At 36.3% G+C, this 26,820-nt stretch overlaps 1 protein-coding gene across 5 annotated transcripts in view; it reads right to left on the bottom strand.

Moving 5' to 3' along the window:
• Positions 1–26,820, bottom strand: part of LOC133519304 (uncharacterized) — a 171,363-nt gene that overhangs the window by 36,293 nt on the left and 108,250 nt on the right. For all 5 annotated transcript variants that reach the window (XR_009799612.1, XM_061853334.1, XM_061853337.1 and 2 more), the window contains one exon: positions 16,889–16,979. Coding sequence is in view for 4 of the 5 variants with exons in the window: in XM_061853334.1 (XP_061709318.1) it covers positions 16,889–16,946 (58 nt within the window). In the remaining variant the exon portion in view is untranslated. The remainder of the gene's footprint in view (positions 1–16,888; positions 16,980–26,820) is intronic.

The raw sequence follows: 26,820 nt of genomic DNA, 5'->3' as shown, positions 1-26,820 counted from the left end.
CGTGGGGTTGTGGTTAATGTTGTAAATTGTGACAGAGAGGGGTTCAATGTTTCATGTTGTTTTGCGATTCATGTAAGTTTAACACATTTCATTTACTTGTTTAAAAAATTTGGCTCTTTTTTACGTTATTAGGCAATTTGTATTGGCGGGGTGCAGTGGCTCGTGAAAAAAAAATACTTTTAGGAAAATAGCTTATCTATCTGATAAATACCCGGAAGAAAACGACTTAGCTGAGATAATAGTGCATAAAGCGATAAAACGGCCAAGTCACATATTTTGACTGTGTGAAGATAGGGCTTAGAAGCTTGGCAAAACACAAGATCTGATATTTTTTTGACAGCGCGAGCCTCATGGTTTCGTCTTGGTAACAGTTTACATGAAAATGTTTTTAGTGGGATAAAATTATTCTGCTCCTGAGACAGTTACTCGCTCAAATAGTAAAAGGGAAACGAATAACTGGAAATGGAAAAACTTGGAAATGTTCTCGAAAACTTCACAATCTATTTCGAAAAGGGGAAATTTCTTTCCCTTAAATTGTTGACAGTCAAGTAAACCCGTTATACGAAATTATACTGATATATTGTGAGTGTATAAAAATATTCTCATGGATACAGTAAGTCACGACACTAATCACGGTTTGAACTGTGACGCAAGTGCCCTTTGCTATAGAGCATCGAGATGTGCTATTTCTCAGGCTACGTGCTTTATTAGGCAAGGATTAGTTTCACCTGCACGATGCTCACGAGTTTGAACGTATATAACAAGTAGATCATCCCCAATAAACACTATGACATGAAATATTACTAATATCTATTTTTATTGTGGTGTTGTGGGCCTTTTTGAGTGCCACATTAATTAACCAAGCAGTGGATTGTGACCGCCCTTTAAAGTTAAGTGGTTCTAAATTAATTTCGCTGTCTTGTTTTTGGTCCTCAAAAAATATGACGGAGTGAAGCTTTTTGTAAGAGATGAGATTTTGTTTTAAATTTTTCTCATGTAAAGTATAATCTACAGCTAGATAGACATACAATAGCACTCGACTTTTTATTTATTTGATTGAAGACATAGGTACAGTCAGCGTCAAATACTTTGTAGCAACCAAAGTAGCCAAATAGTTCGGTACACCATATATTTAGTATGGTGTACCGAACTATTTGGCCACTTTGACTGCTACGAAGTATTTGACGCTGACTGTACAAGCATCACAGAGTGGTCGGAAACAAGACAACGAAAAAAAATTTATCCAATTACTAGCGCCCGTTCAATCTAGGAAATTTCATATTTTGGGCCGTAATGTTCTGTACCTCATAAGGTTGCATTGCAATACATACCGCCTTAAGTAACTGCTTTTTAAGATTAGTGGTATGAAAAACATGACTAAGCTTTAAGATTTAATACCGTAACCCTCAAGGAACCAGTAACCTTTTGCTTTTTAGGTAAATTAACTACGCTAACATAGATCTCAAGTTTACTGAAGACACAGTCATACAAATATAACTAAATAAACGTAAAGGGAAATATCCCTCTTTACTCGACACTTCCAACTCAATCCCACTTCCTTATGTTTTCATAGGAATGAATAATCCGGGTACCAGATAGTATTTTATACAATCGTGATATGACAGAGCTTTTCAGTTAGTACCATGTTTAGGCAACGAAGCTTGCTGAGTTGCCTAAGTGAGGTACGAGATTGAAAAGCTTGATTAAATTACTATTGTACACAATACTTTTCCTACGACTCATCAATAATAATATTTTTTTAATGTAAATAAGTAATGAAAATTGGGAAGTACCTAAGTAGACAAAAATGTAGTACATAAGACATATCCGTCCCCCGTTCTTTCGTCGCGCGGCGGCACGTGATAGGTCATTTTTTTAAATAGTTGACTACAGATTATCGCAAGAAATGTTATAGTTAAGTTGGGAGCCCATACATGAAAAATAAATTATAGTTTTGGTATACGAAATCTTAATTCAACCCTTACAGTCAACGAGTAGAAACAAACAGTAAAATTCGACATAGATTTCAATTTTAGATACACCAACTAGAGAGAAACTTTATAAAACTGTAGTGGATTCAGAACAGACTTTAGCTGAACGTGATTTCATGAAAGATTGAATGAACTTCTTAAAAAGGCGTAAAAGCTGATTCCCTATTTTGAAACTAAGATAAAGTACCTTCACTAATATTTCGATAAGTACATAAAATCGTCAGGTGACAAGCAAAACTCACTAATTATCACAAGTTCATAGTCATAATGAACCATATTACTACTAAAATAAGGTTGATTTTTTATTTTTTTGGAATTAGTGAGTTGCTTGTCACCCGACGAAATGTAAGTTAACAATATAGGTACTCGCGGTCTTGGTTTCTGCAACTCGACGTCATACAATTGCGCTTATTTTTCGTGGTAAAGTTAACACTATTAGAAGTCACAAGTTCACGTTGCGTCTTAAAAAAAATGAGTGAACAATTTCGTTCAATAACTTCATATTGTATTTGCGCTTGAATTCTTCCTAATACTTACAGAAGTTATTTTAGGCTAAGAGTAATATATAAGGCACAACGTATTAAACGTAGCGACATTTCAAAAATATCGAGTGAACAATTTCGTTCAATATTCTCGTGTTGTATGTGCGCTCGATTTATTCCGAATATAGAAACTTTTAGGACTAAGAATAAAGCTGGCTCTACACGTAACATATCATATAGAAAGTATCTTTTGACGAGCGATTATATTATTGAATTTTAAACGTGCAACGGGAAGGTGTATATGATGTGATGACAAATTAAAATTTTATCGAGGTATTTGACAGAAGGTATCTTAAAAAGATACTCTTGGTAATTTATGAGAGATGTCATTGCCCAGCAACGGAATAAATCAGCAGTCTATAAGGCTTTACAGATTACATTAATCCATTTGAGAATGTATTACGCAATGAAGGTTTAGTATAAGATACTCAAGAGATTAGCAAATGGAAAGCTCTGCGATACATAATAGAAAGATGGACTAGGCGCAATTACGAAGATGCCTACATATTCTACATAATATACGAATTTGCATACATTAACAATGTAAAATTGATCTTGAGTTGAGCGAGAGAGCACTTGAGGTTTTTCAGACTTGTGTCAGCTTATTTGGAGTGTCACTTGATTGGTGAAGGTTTTGAACTTGACTACTTATTCAAAGAGTTTTATTCAACTCAATGATTTCAAAATTAAAATTCTAGTAAGAAAAGATTTATCTGTGAGTTTATTTTACTTTATATTAAGAAGATTCTGTCAAATTTTTTTAAAATTATTTCCTGCAGTCGGCATTCTTTCCTTGTACGAATTAATAAGTTCCCAGTGACATTATTTTGATATTTAGGTAAACTTATGAGATAATATGAAAAGAAACTGATAGAGAGGTAGGGAAGAAAAAGTGATGCTGCGTCGATTCCAGAATGAAGGGGACAAGGGAAAGATAATGATGGTGATTAAGCTAACCCAAAAAGTAATGAATTAAAGTTGCAAGTAAAATATTAACAATGTTGAAAAAAAAAAAAAAACTTCTAAATACCAAAACATTTCAAAGATTTTCACGGATATCTATAGCCAGCTTTTAACTTGAGTTAATAAACACACATGCATGCACGAGATGCGCCGACGAGTTGGGATTACGAGTAGGAGCAATTAGGGACATACATAATGTTTGTACATTTGCAATTCAGATTGGAGCGCGTTGGTTATTAGTTTCGTTTGGATTTACTTACTTAGATAAATAATTGTAGAATGGTCGTGGGTATCGAAGTGTTCTCAAGAAAATACAGTATAGGAGTGAATAGGATTAATATGATTATAAAGGGAAGCAATGCGTGTTTGACATGAGTTTTGAACGTTATTTAGTATGGCATTTTTTTACCATTCGGATGTATACTTATTTTCCACAGACGTGGTATACAAAAAGGTACTTCATTCTCATTGGTAGATAGGTAGGTACTTAAGTCTGCATTTGTAGGGTATTGCCAATAACTTTAAAATTTAAAAAAATGGTTATATTTTCGAATTTAAACGGTCGCGAGACATACCTACTAACATTAAGCTAATTTTACGGCTTAACTCAAGTGTATTTAGTCACTCGCGATACATGGTTAAAAGTGCCTAGTTATCCTTTTTCAAGCACTAACAGTGCGAGTAGCGTTCACGATGGCCGCGCCTCGCGTATTGCTGCGCGCCGTGTCGCACGCTGCGCGCACGCTGAGAGAACCGGTTGGGAAAGGTCTTGCGCTCTCGTTGTAGGCATTTGTCGCGCGAGTGACTACAAAAACGTGAGTTAAGCCGTAAAATTAGCTTAATGATTATATTATATTTTATTTTATTTCGATTGAGATTTGGAACCAAACAGCAGCTCTTTTTATTGTGTTGTTCCAACGCATTAGAATTTATACCGACATTGGGTAATTAATTTTAGTGTCTACAAAAAGGCACTAATATATGCAGTTACATTTTCATTTTGCTAGACCTCCGGTACTAAGGTTCCGAAACGTTGATGAAAAGCGTTATGCGTATAGTTCGTGTCATCCACGATGACGCGCAAATTTGTCAAATCTAACCTTTAATAATATGAAAATACGAGTCAAGGCACGCGTCATCGTGAATGACACGATTTATATTGTAGTAAATGAGCAGAAAAAAAAAGTTGAGGAACCATAACCAAAAAGTAGGAAAAATTCTCGGAAATTTCAGGTAAATGTCACAGCAAAGAAAAGAAACTTTCATTTTGGCAATGGAAAATTTCGATACCCGTACAAAAGTTTGAGAAGTATCATGAAATTTTCCATGTGGAAAATTTCTCAATTTTGGAAACTTTCCGACAGCACACCAATATAAACAGTACAATGTAGTTTTGTGTCGTGTCATGACTAGGTAACTACGTACAGGTATCTATTTAGGTTAATTATGAGCAGGAATTGACGCGCCCCAGCTAAACGATTTAATCAGCAGATGCACTCGTGTGTTAGGACACAGGTGTAGTCTATATTATGCATAATCCATTACTTACGTCACGTGGTCAGCGAAAACATAACATGTATTTAAATAACGTCAAAATCAAAAAGTCAGTGAACGCCAAAGTGTAAAGCAAATATGTCAGAAAACCTCCTTATTTTTATGGTAAGAAAAGCAGTAGCCGCTACCCTAGCAGAAGATCCTCGAAAATTGGATCGAAACATGTCGACATCGACATGTGTGTGTGTGTGTTATTCGACTTAATAATACCGCCAGGGTGGTCCACGTTTGTATGGAATAAAAACATTTGTAATTTTATCTCCTCGCTTCCTTTGCTCTATTTGTGAAGGTAATCTATGTGCCAAATTGACTCATTGGCTTATTAAATATTATTATTTTTATACCACGACGGTGGCAAACAAGCATACGGCCCGCCTGATGGTAAGCAGTCACCGCAACCTATGGACGCCTGCAACTCCAGAGGTGTTACATGCGCGTTACCGACCCTTTAAAAACCTGTACACTCCTTTTTTGAAGAACCCCATACTATTTACTTGGCGCTCAACATTACTAACTAGTGTAACTAAACTAAATAGGAAAAAATGTTATAAAACCATTAAAACGAGTCCAGATTTTTTGTTTAGTCAAGTTCATTTCATACATTTTAAATTGCAGAATTGTTAAGTTTTGAGCGACTTCTAAATAATGTTTTCATTACACTTGCTCGAAAAAGATCTTATTTCATGCAGGTTCCGAGGGAATTCTAGTTTTTTTTTATGTCACTAATTCAAACAAATCACGTAGGGTAAATGAGTTTTACTTTTAAAATACTAACGTGTATAATTTTATATTTTTGTTTATGTTTAAAAATATGGACCAAGGTCGCAGTCCGGTGCGCTTGTTTATTACGAGTACATCTGTTAGATATCTCATGATCTTATAAGTAAAACATCACAGAGCTTTATAGTCAAGTCTTTAGGAAACGTGATATTTGAATGCTGCAGCGGCTTCGGCGTTAATGCTATGCCGTTGACGCGGGCGATGTTACTGTCAATCTCCTTGATAAAATACGCTAGTCTAATGCTAATCGCAACAACATTGAAACAACGATTTGAATGAAATGTATCAAGAATATTGACGGTGGTATCTCGCGCGTCAACGCTGTTGCAGTCGCCATTCTAATATATTAATATTCCCGGGATTTTCGCACAACGCATCGTAGATTGCAGACGCCATATTCGTTGTCAGAAATACAAAACAATATATTTTTCCTCGAGGTTTTCATTACAAAAACATTAGATATTCAATTTTTTGTCGTCAATGTCACATCCATTCCTGTCTCGTCAACGTAATTCAATTTCTCCAATTATGAAACATCATAAATGAAGACTTTTCAACCTTTTGACTTATTTAATATTTAAGTTAAAACGACAGCGCTCGTAAAAGGCAGTCCGTGTTTTCAACAACGATATTATAATCCAAATAGACGGGAGCGCCATTTTGATTTTAAATATCTTATCTCAATATGCTATTGATATTTTATTCCCAATGTATTTCAACAACAATGTATGCATGTTGAACTGTTGAATACTTCGGTCACGTTGCAAGGAAAGGTGGTGGCAACATCAAGAAGCTTATTGTGACCGGAGAAGTAGACAGTAAAAGGCTTCCTGGACGCAGCCCAATACGTTGGTCTGACCACATCCGCACCGCTCTTGATTCTACAGTTCACAACTCCCTCCACCGCTAGAGACAGAAACAGATGGTGAAAGATTGTATGAGAGAAAATGATGCAGATACCTTCTTCCGCGCCTTTCACGACACTCAGTGGTGAGGAATACGACGAACGGTGGAGGTATCTCACCCGTGCTTGTATTAAATAAATAAATACGTATTTGGGGACAATCTTACACAGATGAGCCCCAAACTAAGCAAAGCGTGTACTAATAGGCGACGATAGACATACGTATATAGATAAACAATACTTATATACAAAACACCCATGATTCAGAAATAAATATCTGTTTACATCACACAAATTAATGCCCTTGCCGGGATTCGAACCCAGGATCATCGGCTTTATAGGCAGGGTCACTACCCACTAGGCCAGACCGGTTGTGCAACCATTTTCAACCAAAGTGTGAGACATGCACCGAGAGTAAGTCAAATAAATATCAAACTTAGTTCTAATGTTCGGACGCCGCACCGGGAGGCTCCACGCTTTTATAATTGTTTCGTTCACGCGCAGTCTCTATTTACGATTCATTTGATTCAATTTCAACAGCTTATTTCACTCTTTTTATTCGATTCGTCGCCGCTCCTTGACTAATAAATAAATAAAAATCAATTTTGCACACTTAAGGTTTTCACTCCACTACTACTTCCTTATTTCCTTAGGTATCTGTCTTATAACATTTTACAAAATTGTACTTACGTATACTTAGATTACTTTAAGGTACGGAATGTACGGATCATACGAATAACATAGTTTATCGCTTTGATACATATTTACTAATGATCTTTTAAATTGACGTCTGCCTCAGGGGCGGATTAAGAAGGCGCGGGGCCCTTAGCACAATAGTAGCGGGGCCCCCTGGTTTGAAAAAAAGAGACGTCGGACTCGCACCTCGAGGATTCAGTACCGTCACAACATTTTTAAGATGTTTTAATTTTTTTCACTCGTTCTCGATTAGTTTTAACATGTTATGCAGTGTATTGTTTAGGGTTTCGTAGTGACCTAGAAACTCTTATAGTTTCGCCATGTCCGTCTGTCCGAGGGTGTGCTCCGTGATCTTTAGTGCTAGGTAGCTGTAATTTAGCATGGATATATAAATTATGCATTACTAAGAACGGGTAAAATAAAAACTATTCAAAAAAATTAGGATACCTCCCATACAAAATGTTTTTTCTTTGATTTTTTTTGCTTTGACCCTGTAGTGCGGCGTATGGTCGGATAAGGTCTTTCATAACGAGTAACGGTCTCCAAAAACCTTTTTTTAATAAAGTTATTATTTTCGGAAATAATCGCTCCGAAAGAAAGAAAAAATACTTTCAATGAAAACTATAGCGAAAATGATCGGTTTAGTCGCTTTTGGGTTATTGCAAAAAATCTTCTCTTCTTACTAAAAAGACGTACCTAGCGCTGCAAAGGTCCCTTATGCTTGTAATGTAATGTAAATGATACTTACTAATAGCCCCCGTTTGGCCTTTATTGACTGAATGGTAACAATAGTAAAAATAAAATAAAAAGAAAAGTTAACGGAGCCCCTACACAAGAAATGTTTTTTTGTGTCTGTAGTTCGTGTCATCCACGAAGACGCGCCCCACTCCTCCTGCCAATCGCCTATAGTACCTACAAGTGTGGTGTGCAACCTTTTACTAGTATAATACACTGCCAAAAAGTTGCAGATTTGTACTTTAAGCGATTAGGAAGAAGAGCGGGGCGCGTCTTCGTGGATGACACGAAGTATAGGTATATGACATTATTTAAAATCCGGAGTATTTTACTTATTTGTTAATTTGAAGGAATTCAGATTTATTTATTTTTTATTTAGCCATTTTAAAAGAGCCTAATCTTAATGAAGTTGTGTTATTTTATCATAGTTCCTTTCTTTTATATAGGTTTCGTCCTTACCTTCGATTTTCATCATCAGATCAGGTAAATTTTGCCAAATTTTGACAAATGGTCAAAAAAATTATTTGCAGATGGTTTGCAGATTTTGAAAACAACTTACGAGTATTGCAAGTCAAATAAAAGCATGTAGGGATACTGTTTAACAACATCAATATTATTATTTATTAAGTATAATAAATAAAAGCTTGTAAAAATTGGTTAAAATTGAGTCGGACCTAAGAAGTGGGAACTAATGGCTAAGTGAGCCAAAAAACAAGGCCGAAGGCTGAGCTCCACGAGCTGAATATCCAGACCACCCAATTTCGTAGCGTTCCCGTGCGAAGCTGAAGGTCAAGCTGCAGGAAAGCAGAGCCAATGCCAGAGTGTGAACGAGGCCGTAGGCCGAGCTCGGTATAAGGGCGGAGGCCCGGAGCGTTCTATCGCGGCGCGCCACAATGCAAAGGCTGAATTGTAGGAGAACAGAGTTTGGAATTGAACCGATGTGATCTCGGCTCGTCTGCTGCTCGAAAGTGCGACTTTACATCCGGCCTATGCGAATACAACGCCCTGCATAGGGGCCCCGCTGTTTTATTTTTATGACAATCAGACAATATGCATCACGGCTTTGCAGCAACTCGGTATATTTTGGGCGCCCGGCCAGCCGTAGAGGATCGCGTCCTTTGGCCTACTACGGGCTCAAAGCTGATCATCATTAGGCATTAGCTGTAAGGTGCAATTTGTTATTTGAAATAATAATTAATTAATAAATCACCCTTCCTTGCTTTTCACTAATATGTTTTTAAACACAGTATCTTTTTTTGTTCGTTTCCGAGCTCTGCTGTTTCCTGCAGCTTAGCTATGCACAAAAGTTTTGAGATACTCTGCACCTTCGGTTTTATGCTAAACTCTGCTCTTGGTCTTTGCGTAAGCCTAAAAATTCTATAGTTGGAATCTTTATAAAGAAAAATAGACAGGATAATAACAAATAATTGATCAATATTGTTACCGACTTACGAAATAAATACATTGTAAATAAAATGTGGTAGTACAGGATCCGCGGAGTGCGAGTTCTCCTGGAACTTGGCCGGTTCCGCGTGCCGAAATCGCATGGTCAGGGTCGGAGCGCGGGGCCCCCCTAGGCGCGGGGCCCTTAGCATATGCTTTTTCTGCTGTTCGGTTAATCCGCCACTGGTCTGCCTTAGGGAATGCAATAACCGGGCGTTTTTCATTACCGGTAATTTACCGACGCGAGGTCCCACTTACCGGTTAACCGGTAAATTACCGGTTATACGTTTATGAAATAAAAAACATTGATTTTGCATTATTATTGATTGTGTCCTTATTTTCGTCAGTAACCTTTAAAAGTAATCAACAGCACGTTATAGAAACATCGACAAAACAAAATAATGAAAATAAACTATAAACATTAAACAAGATATATTTACTAATCATATTAAATAAAAAATCAAACATGTATCATTTCAAAGCGAAATGATCTTGTACATTAAATAAGCAACATTAAACTTTTTTAATTCTTTAAAAATCGCAGTAATCAAAGGGTAACAAAAAAGTGACAGTCGTCATTTAAATGTCATACACGTTTGCATTTACACATCTATCAATATAATATTGTTATTAAAGTAACTAAAACCGTAATCAACATTCATTAAAATCTAGTAAATATAAGAAAAAAAAATATTTAACAGCAAGATTAGTTTCATATCATTTTAACACTAGTTATTTTAAAATTACACTTTAAGAGGCCGTTATCGATTTTAGTCGCAAAAATGTCAAATTGATAGATTAAGCGCATGAAATTGTACACCTTTTGTTAACTATTAAAAATAACAAGTACTGGTTTCTATTAGCACGTCTTGTTATCTTTCATTATATATATTTTTTATTTAAACAGACTCACTTAATTAGTAATGATTTTTTTTCTGATGGACGTTTAGGTAAACGCGCGAAAAGCAGTGATTTTGTCGATCTTATTTGTAAATTTCGTTAAGTTTGGACTGCTAAAAATGGTAATTTTGTATTACACATATCCTGTACTTCAACTTTAATAAACTACATTTTTGTTACTATAAATTTGAAGTAGTGTAAATGAAAGTTAGACGAAATCAATTTTCTCCAGAAATTACTTCAAAACAAGTGAGCATTTCTCTGAAAATTGACTTAATTTTAACGTAATTTTGATACTTAAACAATCCACAACATTTGCTGAAACTGTTCTTATACATCATTTTGTATAATTTACTACCATAATTTATATGAATTTTTAAAAACTATCCCTTCTCGTCACCTATTACCGGGGACGCACGCTTGCGACCTCATTATTAAAAGGCAAGATGAAAAAACGTGCTAATAGAAACCAATACTTGTTATTTAGATATTACGTAACAAAAGGTGTCCAATTACAACGACTAAATCTTTCAATTTAAATTTTTTGCTCTAAAATCGTTACCGGGCTCTTAAGATAGGAGTTGGAATCAGGAACATGTCATCATCAGATCATTCTGTTAATAATATATAAAATATAGAACGTTGCTTAGACATTCGTGAACGATATCTTGAACATAAGTAACCAGCGGTAGAAAATGTTCTTTCGCATTCCACACTTGTCTGACACTACAGACTAAAACAAAGGACACTGAACATAGTAAGGCGGATCGGGTAGGGGTGGCGAGAAGGGAAAGGGCGAGGGATTAGCGACCACTCATTTGTCACAAAACATTGCTTCCTAGTTCCTACTCCGACGAGATCATAAGATGCAGAAAAGTAAGCATTTTAAGTGTCTCTTCGTAATCGTAAACCGTAGTAATTGTTTTTTTTGTAAGTACGAAGACATAGATGGGCTAATTCAACAGGTTGTTATATTTTTATTTGCCTATACAACGTTCGGTAAATTCCCGGTTACGGCTGGAAATTACCGGTATTTTACCGACTGTAATATTGGTCAAATTACCGGGTAACCGGTTAACCGGTTAACCGGTTAGCATTCCCTAGTCTGCCTACATTACATACCTCTATAAGAACATACAAGAACATACTTTAAATAGGGTCAATAACGTTGATCAATCACGGAATAGTACATTATTGCAGAGGCCGGGAAATGGCAATCCGTGGATGAGTTTCGATTTTGTCAAAGAAGACCAATCCACGAATTGCTGTTCCTGCCGAGGCCTATATAGTGATTTTTTCCACACATGCGAGGAAATCAGGTAAAATAATCATAATTTAAACATGAACTATCACTCAAACCTTCACATCAAAAACGTCAAAATCAATTTCCCTCTATAATTATTATTTTTAAGTTAAAGGCACAACTGTTCTGCCATTCAGTACCATTCAATATTCGCTCATTCAATATAATTGTGCAATATAAGCTCTATTTGCAAGCATGAGATCCATAAAAAAATATAAAAGTTATATAGTCTTTGATTTTATTACGCAGTATTCACACGATCATACACGTCGGTCTTAGACGACTCTATCCTATAGCTTGAAATGATGCTGACCAGTAACCGGGTCGTGTAGACGCGGCCCGCAACTATATTAATTGGATGTATGCGTTTTTCTTAGTGGATACATATTTGTAAAAAGTAAAAAAAAACAATACAGTAATAACTTTCCCGTCCGCTAAAACACGACAATAATTGTTTGAATTTTTTTAATTTGAGTTTGACCGTAACGAAGAACTTCCCGTACTATTTTTGCTACAATAAGGTGAACATTTCCGAGTACGTTGGAGAAAATGAACTTTTAGTTATAAATTAAACTAAATACAACAATTGTAACATCTTACATGATACATGAATATTACTATAGTACGGTCACAGACTTTAATTGCTGATCCATTTAGGGTTCAAGCTAATTTGGTTGTCAATACAAACGGTATGAAATGTCGAATGTAAAGTAAACCCTAACTGGCTCAACAATTAAAGTCCGCAACTATACATACTGGACATACATACTGGGACAGTAAAGAGATCTGAGGATTTTATCTTTACTTGCCAAGGTCTCGTACCATTTTTCTGTCTGACGTAGGAACGGGCCGAAAGTCGATACTTTCCGACCGGAGAACAGAACAACATGTTTTGTTTTTGCATGTGACAAAACGTGAAAAGTGTTCGTAGTTAAAATACAATTTTTCTCAAACTTGCAATTAAATGTTGACATGACTTACTTCAAATTCACTTCACACTGTATATTACAGTTAGCTTGGTACGGTAAAAGCCATAATCTCAACCTATTTCCAATGTATTAATAACTTAAACAGTGTACTCGTAATGGCAAATAGAAAAACTAAAGTAGCTAAAATTATTAGTAAATTCGTAATTTGTTTTTTGCTGGTGAAACTTACGAATTAAACAAATTGACTACATTTTTTTTATCTCATTGCAAGTTTGAGAAAAGCACTACAAATCTCGGCAAGAAACGAGGTTGCCGGCCGCGTATCCCTATCCGGCCATCCATATCTACTTGGCCTGCAAGTCCTACAACCCTTCGTTTCCCGGCCTCTTATGGTGCTACTTTATCGCACTTTCTAACAGATGCCAGGTGACAATGTGGAAACATTCTTATGGCACATATATTCTTCATAACAGCTACTGAATTATGGTCAAGCAAGAGTAGAGATGCGTTTCTGTAGAAGCAATTTTATAAGGACAAAATAACATCAACACAATATTGTACATATTTTATACGAGTATCTGCTTATTACGGTAATTGTAAACACGAGACTTTAGGCCATAATTCAAGCATTCGTGATTTATACAGTATTGGAAACGGAAATGTTTTTAGGTCGCGTGCGTAAAGAAAAATACGAACAGAACAAAATCACGAATTGGGGCACTTCGGAAGTTTTGCCAGATTACATTCTGTAAATTTATGATTCTATTCTAAGAACATTTTTTTTTAAATAGAAAACAGGCAAGGATTGTCGGTTTTTAGTAGCCAAGATGATAATTTATAAACGCCAATCGAAAAAAAAAAAACAGTAGCACTCCGGGAGTGCCGACAGAAGTGAAAACTTGAATTCCATCTCAAAAAATGCCAACATGCATGTGTACTCGCCAAAAATGCCAACATCTATGTACAGTCAACCAATTTGAATCCTAGGCCACTATAGAACCTTGCCGCTTTAACTACTCTACTTACCTTATACATGACATGCATCACTCAATAACCACTGTCGTAGAAGTCATTATGACATGGTTCTATAGTGGCCTAGGAATCAAATTGGTTGACCGTACGTAGGTACGTACATACAACACATATGTACATAAATACAGAGGTGTCGGTAACGGTAACAGTGTCGCGAGTTCAATGGTTTTTTCCTACCTCAAAAAATGCCCAATGCGCCGAAAGAAGTTTCGACTTCAAAAATGTAACGGTATCGGTATGACACATACTTACTACAAAAAGTTATGTGATTACTTCCATACATGATTCATTAAATTACAATATTTACAATTGGTGTTTCTCAATGATTGTCATCGTGATTAGGACCCCTGATGATGGCCAAGCCGAAAACTTGACAAGTGAACAAAATTTCTGATACATTAGATATGGACTTTGCCCTAGTCTGGAAGAAAAAGTGTTACTTTTCCGCGCCCTCGCTCCCCACAGATTTGTTTAGCTTCCAAATAGATGTTATTGAGATTTATCGTCTTTTGTTCATCTGGGAAATAATAATGTTGAGTTATTTTCAGTTGAGACAATAAATACTATGTTACGCTGTAAAAACAGCTATGATTTTAGATAGGCACTGTCCTTGTCCTTTAACGATCTTTTCGTGAAATATTTAGTTTAAAATTTTGCGTAATAAATTGATCTGGTAATTGGCTTAAGATAATACATGTAATTCTATTCATACGTGCTTATTACAAGGCCTACATCCTACATGAATAAAGTATAGTATGAACTTTGAACTTCGATCCGTGAATATAACACTAAATAAGACAAACGATGTAAATTTGACCTAATACCAAACTTGTGCGTTTTTCCATTTGGTTATCATTATAAGGACCAAAAAGACAAATGATAATTTTAGCCAAGAATTAAATATAAAGGAAAGACTTGAATGTCACCAGAAATAGTAAAACCTGTGTAAGACGGAATGTAGAACATTTTAAGACGTAACTTTGCTCTCTTGAGCTCTTATTCCTGTAGCTATCGAGTGTAGCCTTTCATGCAAACCATTATTGGTAAAAAATAAATAAGCAACATGTGCGTAATTGGAGAGAAATAGGTCTAGAAGAATAGAGCAAGAAGATAAAATGGATTTAAAATGATTATAATTAATTTGCACAATCAGATACATTACATTATTCACATTACACGGATGTTTTCGTAAGGTAGTTAACAGGTACTTATACCCCCCTTGATTTTAGTTTTACATTTATTCCTCATCTTGCATGTAAAAAGTAAGAAAGTAAATAAATCAAACGCTTGGCTATCGCCAATATACGAATAACAGTAGGTAGGTAAGTATAACTCTGGGCAGTTTTTACTTCAAATACTGGTTTGCCAAAATATCAACTCCTCAACTCATTATAATACAATCCCTGATTAGCTACGAGATGGCAGCCAGCAGAATACTTGATGTAACTTCAGTATCTCCACTATATCCAGTCATAAAATATGAGAAGCAAAATTGAGAACTGCATGCGAGTCCATCAAAAATGCCGAATTATTCGCCGTTGACGTAAATGGCTCCTTTTACGATCCATTCTGTGACAGACTCACGGTCATGATTTGCATATTCTGTTTCAAGTTTTCTGTTTCTACAAGTTTAACAGTTACTACATAGGCACAATAGAAAATTTCTGCGCTTGAACATTGTACGAGTATTATGTTAATTTGTACTGCGCGTGTGAAGTTTTACATTTCGAGCTGGTATCAGTTATCGTGGTTGCTCTAGAGTTAATTGTCTTCCTCCTTTGTTTTCCAAATAAGGATGTTCCAATGTAGCATTATATCTATTTACCTATTATTCTAAAATATTCTAAAACCTTAGTTCTAGATTTTTCTTTCCCACATATAAATGTTGTGGTACTTAGCTGTTCAAATGAAGATCTTTAATTAAACAAGAAACTACAAAATCTCGTCAACGTAACTAGGTTTCAGGTGAGAGTATCTGAAAATCTTAATACCAGCAGCCACCAGCTTTAACCGAGAGTATATTAATTGCATGCTTTATTGTCAGTTGTAATTAATTTCGACTACATCAGCCTCTCGAAAACATTTGTCGCCAACACCGGAGCTGAAGTTTACGAGTCACACGAAAAGACGCGAACAATTGAAGTTACGCTTTCATTTTAAAAAGACATGCTTAAATTACATGAAGCATGAACATTCATGTAACATATGTCTATGTCTGGTCAAGTTTTCCTGGCTTAAAATTGTTATATGAAAAAAATATGAATTGGAGGCATGTTTACAAAAACAATATAACTAACATTTTTGGCGGATTTGAGTTATTGGTATCATAGCGTTCGTCTAAGCAGGATCTACAAGTAGAGCAAAAGATAGTCTCCAAAAATGACCTCATTGTCCAAAATCAGTCCTAAAAAATATACCCATTTTACAAAAACTACATATCTACATTATTTTTTACAAAAAGAACATAACTGTATAGGTTCACGTAAAAAAACTTAATTTTAAATATAATATACTTGAATTTAAAACGTGCTTATGAGTCTTCACTTCCCCTAAATTCTCACAAAGTACGCGACTTGAGGAAATTGATGCAGTTTTTGGTCTTACCATCGAGCCATCAATTCTACCAATCCATTTTATATCCAACGTGTCAAGAATCGTCGTCTCTGGAGGTAGATAGCGATGACAACAGCAGCGGATGTGAGGATTAAAATAAATCCACATAGTTACATATGTTGTTTTTGTAAACATGCCTTCAATTGTTATATGAGAAAAAATGTTATTTCGACCCGGGTATGTCTTTAAACTACAACAGACAGGTATGAGCACTGTGAGTGTAATCTCCCTTCAGATCTAGAGCAGAGCTCAACTGGGGAAGTACCTCCGCCTTACAGAAAGTGTTGTGTTCCTGCTTCCAGCCGGTGAGTAAGGTTACAAGAGCTCAACGAGGGTGCAGATTGTTAGGGTCGGCAACGCACATGTAACTCCTCTGAAATTGCAGGCATACATAGGCTACGGAGACAACTTACCATCAATGAGAGCGTAACTTCGTTTGAACGGCTGCGCCTAGTTTCGTGGGACTTTTAAATATAAATAATAAAGGATAAAGATGAACTTACATAGTATGGTGAGCAGCGTCGTCACCCAAAACCAGTGCATCCACCAGTGCAGCGTCATGACGGCAGCGTGGCGGGGGTTGTGTCCACCGATCTGCGGACAACAGAACCTGTTAGAACCAGTACTTGTTTATCTACCACAGGAGTTCACTGCGGAACCTAAACCTTTCCTGTCGATCGCTACAAGATAGATAGATACTCTTTATTGGGACACCTCAGTAAAAGATACAATTTATCATTCTGGCCATTCTTGATGGACTTCACTTATCTTTCTTATCCCTACTAATATTTTAAATACGAATCACGGACAGCTAGTCAGATATAAACAGCTGTTTGGTACATAGGTAATTACTGTTATTTCAAGCCAGACAATGTTATCATTAAGTAAATTACCATCAGTCCGTCTGTCCCATTAGCACACCACTTCTCGTTTGGACGAGAGGGATTAGTCTTAATCCCCATACCGATCCTGTAGCACACACATTCGGTTTTCTATGTACGTGTATGCAGATTTTCTTGCGAAGTTTTCTTTTACCGAAAACCTTAGATCATATTTTAATTACAAAAGTGATGTTCAAATCAAATTTGCACTAAGCTTGTACTTATTTTATGCTCAACGTTAGATAAAGCTCTGAAATAAGCTGTAATTTATATGTTTTCCAAAACAAATTCCTCGCCTTCGTTAATTCATTTCCTAGTGTAAAAGTTCAGATGCGAAAATGAATTTGTTTGGACCTAACATAGGCATATATTTTAATAGTTTATGATTACATGTATATCACACACATATGAACGGTAGAATATCAATCTATATTTCGCCCTCAAAATGACTGTGAAAAAAGTTCAATAAACCTACGAGCAATAAAAAGGGGTTTTCATCATATCTCAGCCGTATTTATACTAAAAGCTATATTCCTCGGAACTCGCTTCAATTTGCGTTCTTTTATGCAGGGTAACCTCGAGTCCAATATAAATTCCTAGCCACGGTACAACTCCGTAAAAAGTTAACCAGAATGGAAGCGAAATGGCCGGTTTGAAATTTCGTCGGTAAAATATGATAGTAATAACAGAAGGCATTAACAATTCGTCGGTTTCAAGGGCTCGTTAGGAAAGGCTCAAGTTACGAGCCACGGTCTTATTTATGATTAGCAATCATTATTTATATAAAGAATTTCTGTAAATATCCCTCCCTATACATTTGATTTTGTTGTAATTATCCTGTCAACTAATTAAATTTCGAATTGACATTCACGCCGCGGGAGTTTGCCACACGACACGAAGGGATGTCCTGTAAATGTTACAGGACTGAGCGCTTGTCACCAAATTAGCAACAATGCCAAACGCAGCAAACAACTGATGCATGATGTGCATGTTACGGAAAATTCCCTAAAAGTTTGAAATGTTCTCAGAAATTTCCGGAAAAATTAACAGTCACAAAAATATGAAATGTTTCCGAAACTGTTCTGACAGATCGTTGATGTTAAATATAGCAGAGGCAGCTGTCATTCCATGGATAATTGTCAAACAAGCAAATTTCAGGGCGTGGATTTGCCGCACGGCGCGCCTCGTCGCTCCGCCCGCCGCGCCGCTTGCCGCGCCACCCGCCGCCCCGCTCGCCGCGCTTCGCGGCGCTTACGTCATGTCCGCGGCCTACGAACTACGATGACAATGACGAACGGTTTAGGCACCGGCCTTAGGCTTACCCGAACTTAACTCAAAATTCCCGAGAGCCATAACAGAAGCGATAAAGCGGATAACTAATTATGAACCCTAAAGTCAAAGTTGTTGGGATTCCTGCTGTGAAATATGACATTTACAACAAAAAGTACTAACAATTCAACGGCTGTTATGAAAGGCTTCAAGCCTGGGATGGTTCAAGGTACTAGCGGTGTGCCGAGTTTTCTTTTCATAAATATCTTTAACCTGCATTGAAGAATCTTCTACAAAATGTTATGTACCGAAAATTTTGACGCTTGGAGAGCCTTTACACCTTCAAATCTTATTAGTACCTATTCGTTTTCTCTCTGATATTGGAAATCTTTTTACATCTCCAAAATTATTTCTTATTAATTCGGTTATATTATAGTAATTAAGTAAGTAAAGTAAGATTATTATAATGATTATTACCCAGGTATTGGCTTACGTATTTATAAATGCTGTTCAATATTTACGAGTATGTCACTATTTGTTGTCACTTTACATATTGTATTTGATTTATGTGAAAGAGCCCTTGAAGCCTACATACAGAATAAATAACTTGATTGTTTTTTTTTTTAATTTTTGTATTCAGGGTTTAAGGACTCTTTAGGTATGACGTCTGAACCTGATTGAATATTTTACACAAAATAATGCCTTCTAAGAGTTTTAGTACATTTTTCAGGAAAATATTAGAATTTCAACATCGAATACATCCAATGACTTCACAAGCAACGTACTGCTTAAACATGAGCACTGTGTACAAATTGACCCAGAAATGACCCAATTTTTCACCCTCAGAGTTAAATATAGTATCTTACACACGGTACAGCAAGGTAATGAAATTATTGTCACAGAGTTTTCTTTTACATAACTCTTCTCTTTAGCTTTTTTTACTCGTAGTCAAACACAAGTTATCTGTATCTGTACCCCTAGTGTAAATTTAATGGACATCATAACGTGACGAACGCGTTTGCGGTAAGTCTAATTTTGTATAGGATTTTGAGTTTCCAAAACGTCCCGCTTGGCGCGCTCTTTCTTACTGCTGCTTTACTTGCTGGCGACTTCCAGCGCTGATCCTCCGATGAGACCATCAAGTGAGGTAGGTATAATCACGGAAGGTAACAGACAAAAGGAAATAAACGTAAAATAAACCGAAATAAATTACACATAGTAGACAAACTTATACAAGCGATACAACATGACTATTGAGTACATAAATAACACTAAGTTAAAATAAAAAATTGGGAGCGAAAAGCAGTTTCCATACAAATATTTAAATGCTCCTAACTTTTATAATTATTAAAAATTCGAAACAAATCATAAGTATAGCTGGGGCATAGCTGTGGTTGATATACAATAAATTGTGTCAAAATATTTTCAATTATGTTAATATCCAGAGAGGAAAATGAGGACTACGTTTGTATGAAAAGGCAATTTCGAACGAGTCCTCGAATTTCGTCATAAGAACCAGTAGTCTAAAGGCACTTACACCTAAGTCGGTCAACAGGTGGAAAACTAAAATAAAATATGCCGTGTACAACGAACTATGTTTGATCAAGTGTTTGCGCAAGGCCACATTGTTATATGTATAATTCATTAAATAATAGTTTCCAATTATTAATTTCAATATCTTAATATGAAACATGATTTTAGCTAACTGGCATTTTAGATCAAACTGAAGTATGCAACATGTGATAAGAAAACTTGCAAATATTTTTGAAATTCATCACAGCTATTATGCGTTGTTTTTTGTTTTCAAGATATATTTCATAATATGTAGGTTTTAAGATAATTATCTATGGGCTAATAGTTGCCTGAATTTCATTTTGGTTTATCATTTCATTTCAACCCCTACTATATACTACTATTTTATTCCCTAACTTTTGTATACTATCACTGTAATGTACTTCAAAATCAAATCAGCAAGGGCAATGCCTGAAACTTGGGAAAAGGGAGGTCATAGATTGTGGTCAAATGGTTACGTTTCCGTAATAAAAAAAAACCGGATACCGAGCACGTGCGACATGGAAGTTTACCCCTTCGAAAAAAAGTAGTTACACACTTTTAATTCGATTTATCAGAAAAAAGTATGGTTAGTCATGTATCAAACTAGGGACCCGACCCGGCTTCGCACGGGTTACACAAAACCTTAACAAATTATATACCCAAACCTTCCTCAAGAAATACTCTATTGATAGGTAAAAACCGTATAAAAATCCGTTCAGAAGATTTTGAGTTTATTGCGACCATACAGACGCGGCGGGGGACTTTGTTTTATAATGTGTAGTGCTAGAAAATTGCGATAACTGTACTTGTATTACTAACAAGATAACACATTCGATTTGAAAACCCCTGTTTTATTTAGAAGTCAGTTAAAAAAGTAGGTATATTGATTAGGAAAGTCGTTTACATGCCCGACTTCTCCATAGAAAGCGTAGTCATGGACACGGCTTATGGAATGGCGAAAAATCGCCACGTATTGAATATTTACTAATGGACTTTTGATCTGCGTCTCAGTGACACGGATTTTAATTGTCAAGTCACTTAACACTTTCGCTACCAACGTTTTCATAGCGCTACGCTCGTAGTCGATCCCAGCGTTTTCCCGCTTTGTAGAGCGCCTACGAACAGAGAATTCGCCGAGCGGACCCCCCCGGTACTCAATGTGTTAAAGTGCAAACTAATTTGATTGTTCAGTATTTAGGCTGTGAAATATTCATTGAAAAGTAAACACTAAATGGCACCTAAATACTTTTTCCACTACATACAAGTGGAAATTTCCATGCTCACAAAGTTAAAATTTCCACACAGGATATGCGCCAGCAATGAATATGCATCGCCGCAAAATGTCGTGTCGTATGCATATCGAACCATCAATATGGAGTTGTGGACGCCCGTTGCGTGCTAACGTTCTAAATTCAAAAACAATTATTTTTTGCAGTATCACCTAAACGGCAAATGGTGGCTACATTATTCCGTTAGGTGATTCAGTCAAAAGTAAGTATTTAAGTTATATAAAACTATTACATCCTTAGATCAAAAATTGGGCAATAAGTAGGATAACAACATCAATATGCTGAATTATATGTACATAAATGAATTGGTTTATTAGAAAACAGAATCACTCTAATGAGAGCACCACTGGACGGTTGACTCAGTCAGTAAATATATTCGACGAACATTAAACAATATTAGATAGAAAAAGATACAATGAAAGCTGTCGCAAGGGCAAGAGTGATTTAATTATTTTTATTGACGAAAATTGCAACTAAATAAGATATATCTTGTTCGTACCTAATAAACAAAAGCAATATGTAATATATAAGTAATAAGTACGAGACAGTCCAGACATTTCAATGTTGTATAACGGGGACCACGCCTGATAACAGTTAGTTTAAGCTAATGACCTTCATGTACCAAACTCCATTGTCATGCAGACGACGTACGTGTTGTATTTGTATCTGGGCATTCTGGGTTCTAAAAGCCTTCCACACTCGGCCCGATTAGATTTTTTTTAAACAAAAACGTCAGTTTTGACACCGATACATCCGAGTCACATCGTATCTTTAGCAAAATTTTTGACGTATCTTAAATTGACAGACCAAAGTATAGCAGATCAAACCATGCGCCATACGTATGTAGATACGTATGTGGTACATTCTCTGGTAGATAATAAAAGAGATGTATCTCTGTATAAACAATTAACTACGTATCGCACATGAACTGTCGTGATGTATTTCTATTTTGTAAAGTATTCGAGGGTGGCAGATACTTGTGGTGCGTTGTTTCATTTCTGCTGATGCTGACTGAGTTGCAAAAGTGCTGGGCAATTTTACGAGTGAATTCAATTGCTCGCTGTGCAAAATATCCATAGACATCATCATCATCATTGCGTCTATTGTCGACGATTTATGGTGTAACGCCGGACACCGTTTTTAGTGGCTGAATAGATCGATGCGAGACCGACATGGTCTACCACAGGCCTGACAAGGACAATTTGCGGAAAACGGTACTGAGACGCCTTGTCGTCGTTTTTGCCTCTTGTCAGCGGGTGCAGCGAGCCAGCCCGCGTAGCCAACGTGCCTATCGTACACGTTCCGTGGCGAACAAAACGCAACTGTCACAGTAGCACTAATATGGAAGACTGATAGAGAGAGATGACTACGATACGCTACGGAGCGTTAACGATTGTAACGTTGGCTACGCGGCCAGGTCTCATCACAAAACTAGCAAACCCTCCACAATGCGTTTGCGCTTCTCCGTCCGCTGTTCTGCGAGCCTCTCCTAGTCTCGATGGTCGATATGGAAGGCAATCATTTCCCTGATTGCGCAATCTTTAAAGCGAAGTAATGGCCTCCTATTCCAACGTTAGGTTTTGCATTCGCAACCGCACCAAGAAGAACACGACGAGGAAGTCGAGAGGGTTCCATCCTGTGCACATTCCCTAGCCAACGCAGGCAATGGAAGGTAGAATTTAGGTGATTACGTAGATTTTGTAGCAAGTGGTGACCAAACGAAGATAAAATTCTTATTTAGTTATTCATTCTTAAATATTTCAAAATTTCATGGAATAAATGGAAATATCTAAAAATCGTATTCGCATTTATTCTTAGTTCATCTTTATAGCCTCTTATTTTTATACACATTGTAAGTAACAATTTTGCTTTATTCCAATTTCAGTCATATTCCAAAGAAAAAAAGCAAAGATAGTATTCCTTATTCTGTATTACTGTTAGAACAGCATTTTTTTTTTTCGAGCGTTTGACAATACTGCTACCTGAGTCACCTCGCAATCATAATGCAAGTGCCAAAATGAAAGTGTTTCCCGTGTAGGCTGTTCCATCAAGGAAGATAGGTGACAGAGTACGGGCGCAATTAGGCCTTTAAAAAATTGTACCCGATATTGCCCTCCGACATACAATCATGACATTAGTCACGTTATTTTTAGTAACGTTTCGTGATACGGACAATGTTATTTTGTTACATAATGTAATTCACAAATTGGTGTAATAAAACGCATTGCTATGAACGTAACAATAGTATCCGGTCGTTTCACGACCTTGGGGTCAATTTGCAGTGCAAAAACAAATTTAAATTGAATAAAAACATACCTACTGGTAGAGAAGCTTTCGCTGCTACTGACGCGTAGCAATTCGAACGTAGCACGTTGATTCGAACGTTGTGCGGTCACGTCTGAAAAAATCGATACGACCAAAGTGCCAAAAATATGTATACACGACTTTCTTGCCCATATATTAAGGTAGTGTATACATACTTTTGGCATATTCGTATCGATATTTTCAGACGTGGCTGTACGCCTAGAGTAAATAAGTTTTTATGCAGAAGGGTTCATTTGTATATTATTATTATATATCAGATATCTGCAGCTTAAAGTGACGTATCGATAAACAATGCAATCTAAAAATGCGGCGTTTGCTTGCTTTCCGAAACCCGCGAAAAACGAAAAATCACAACTACATAATTGAAGTGTGAGCTTATCTACATGGAAAATTTAAAGGCTTAAATCGGTTCCATTTGCCTGTACAATTAATGTTTGTTAAAAAAAAGAAAATAAAATCAAAATAACGTAATTCAATTTCTTAATAAAAAATAACCGCCCTCAAAAAATCAACCCACTGAAAAGCACATAATATTAATTTTATGGGCACCATCGCTATACTTGTCCAGTCCCTATCGCGTCGTAAAGCAAATCTCTGCCAAAAAGTAATTAATATATACCTAATAAAAAAAATTGTAACCATCCGAGTAAATACTTAGGTTTCAAAGTCGGTGCCAATATCATACAATACAATATCTTAAACCTTTAAACGAGCAATTCTTGTATATATATATTTCTGTGATCTCGGAAACGGCTCTAACGATTTCGCTGAAATTTGGTATATGGTGGTTTTTGGGGTTATACAATCTATCTAGATTAGTCTTATGTTTGGGAAAACGCGTGTTTTCGAGTTTTCATGCGTTTTTCTTTCGACGCAGAATATGGTAGCTAATTTCGTGTTGTCCGTCTGGTCCAGCGGCTTAAGACGCGGACTGCTAAACGAGTGTTACGGGTTCGAATTTCGAATTTCGCCCGGTGATTAACTTTTTTTTTTATATGTTCAAGTTTATATATAATTTTTTAATTTTTATTGTTTTAGACAAGTTTAATTGAGTAACAAAATGTAGTTAAGATTATCACCTATACACCACCATATTACAATAAATAGTTATAACCGAGCGAAGCTCGGTCGCCCAGGTACTAAACTTTTAAATACACATTAGTATTATAAATAAAAGTGCAAAGCACTATATATAGATTTCAGCATATAATTGACGTCCATGTTTCATGTATATCGTGATGCCCGAGAAGCATGTCACGGCCGTCACGGGTCGCTAATATCTCACAAAAGGAACCTCATTTTTCAATACCGTTTCCGCAAGTATAGTTTCCTTCATGTTTATCTAGAGCATCCCTTCCCAGGGAGCATGAAACCTTCAAATAAACATTGGGGAAAATAACTAGAAAAAAAGAAAGCCCAAACTTGTTTAGGCAATCTCGATTCTTTTTTACCCGACTGCCAAAGGGAGGAGGGTAATGTTTTTCGAGTGTATGTATGTATGTCTGTTTCTTTGTAGCCTCCTGTAGCCTAAACGGCATGATGGATTTTATTGTATGAGGTATCGTTAGATTCGTCTTGATCACGGGAGTGTCATAGGATGTTGTTTAGGTCCCCCCTCCCTCGTTTTAGTTAGGATCGTCAGATATAAACTGCAAGGAACCACCATGAATCTGGTCGGCGTCGTAGAACTTCCAATGGTACTTAAATTTTCGTTAAATAAAAACAACTAAAAAGTTTCGAATAAAAAAATTAATTATTAGAAAAAAAAAAAAAAACCCGACTGCACACTAAAAAGAGGAAAACAAGCCCCACAAGAATATTGTAGGGCATATGGTAAGTATCGCAGGCAGGGACCAACTTGACCGCCACCAACGAAAATACCTACCTAAGTAACATTCTGCTAAATAGCGAACTTAATAACCATCAACCAAAATGACTATAAGTAACCCTCTGTTGGTCCCCGCCTGCGATACTTACCATAAGCCCCACAATATTCTTGTGGGGCTTGTTTTCCTCTTTTTAGTGTGCAGTCGGGTTTTTGTTTTTGTTTTTTTTTTTGTATAATTTGTAGTGTCGTGTCGTGTCTGAATTCGGGTGGGCAGGTTTGACATTTAAACGTGGATAGTGCAAATAGTTCGATAGTTCCGTATGGTTCAATTAATTACCTACCTACCTATGTATGTACTTAAAAAAGCTTAGATGAATTGATTTCGGTTGAAAAAAAAAATACAATATTTTTTGGCGTATTTGCAGTGTAAGAATTTGTTTTATGTGCCACTTTATACTTTGAAATTTGAACTTGTACTTTTGAAAATCGCTAAGAATCTCCTTAAGCTCTTCCTTGTCACTGAGAAGATACGAAGTCGTGCATAAATCAAAGTCCTTGATTGTGCCTACATCCCCCATTGCCGTGAAGCGCGAATAAAATGTCCACCATCCTTATTAGTACTTAAAAAGCTGCTTGCTGAAGCAAAGCTGTAAAAACTTTTGAATGGAAATTGACCTTAAAACATATTAAGTACAATACGTAGTAAAAACGTAAGATGAACCCCAAAAAGACTGGACTAAAATAGATTTCGTGTACACTTTTATTACGTCCAAAAGGCCGGCACTTGACAGAACAGCCATTGTAATTTAGGGTCGGCTCCTCGAGTTGTGGAAGTGGCCCTGCTTCCTTTCAAGTGACTTTTATGTCATGACGTCAAACCTGAGACGGGTCCTCTATTAATGGGCATGTTTACTTTTAATCGGATGTCTAAAAATAGTTGCAAGTTTTTGCGATTGGTTTCCGTTTGTACAGATAATTACTATTAATTTAAAAAAAATACAAACCCCCTACGCTATATGCCAATAAAATTAATTTTATGACAAAAATGCCTTACATCATTTTAGAATAGAGCTGATACTCTTCAAACTGCTGGATCGATTTCAATGAAACATAGCTAAGAACCACCTCAGGAAAAATAAACTTTTACAGTACATGGTGCTACTTTCCCGCACTAGTGTGAGAATAAAGCATTTTCCCTGCCTATGTCAAAAAAATTAAAGGGCCATATGAACAGTAAAACGTTGTACAATACACGTGCAAGTATATAGGTAATTCGCAAATCGTGTCGA

This window comes from Cydia pomonella, chromosome 6, assembly GCF_033807575.1.
Source record: "Cydia pomonella isolate Wapato2018A chromosome 6, ilCydPomo1, whole genome shotgun sequence".
NCBI classification, from domain to species: domain Eukaryota; kingdom Metazoa; phylum Arthropoda; class Insecta; order Lepidoptera; family Tortricidae; genus Cydia; species Cydia pomonella.
Note: the sequence above shows the minus strand (reverse complement) of the source record. Positions and strands in the feature narration are given on the sequence as shown.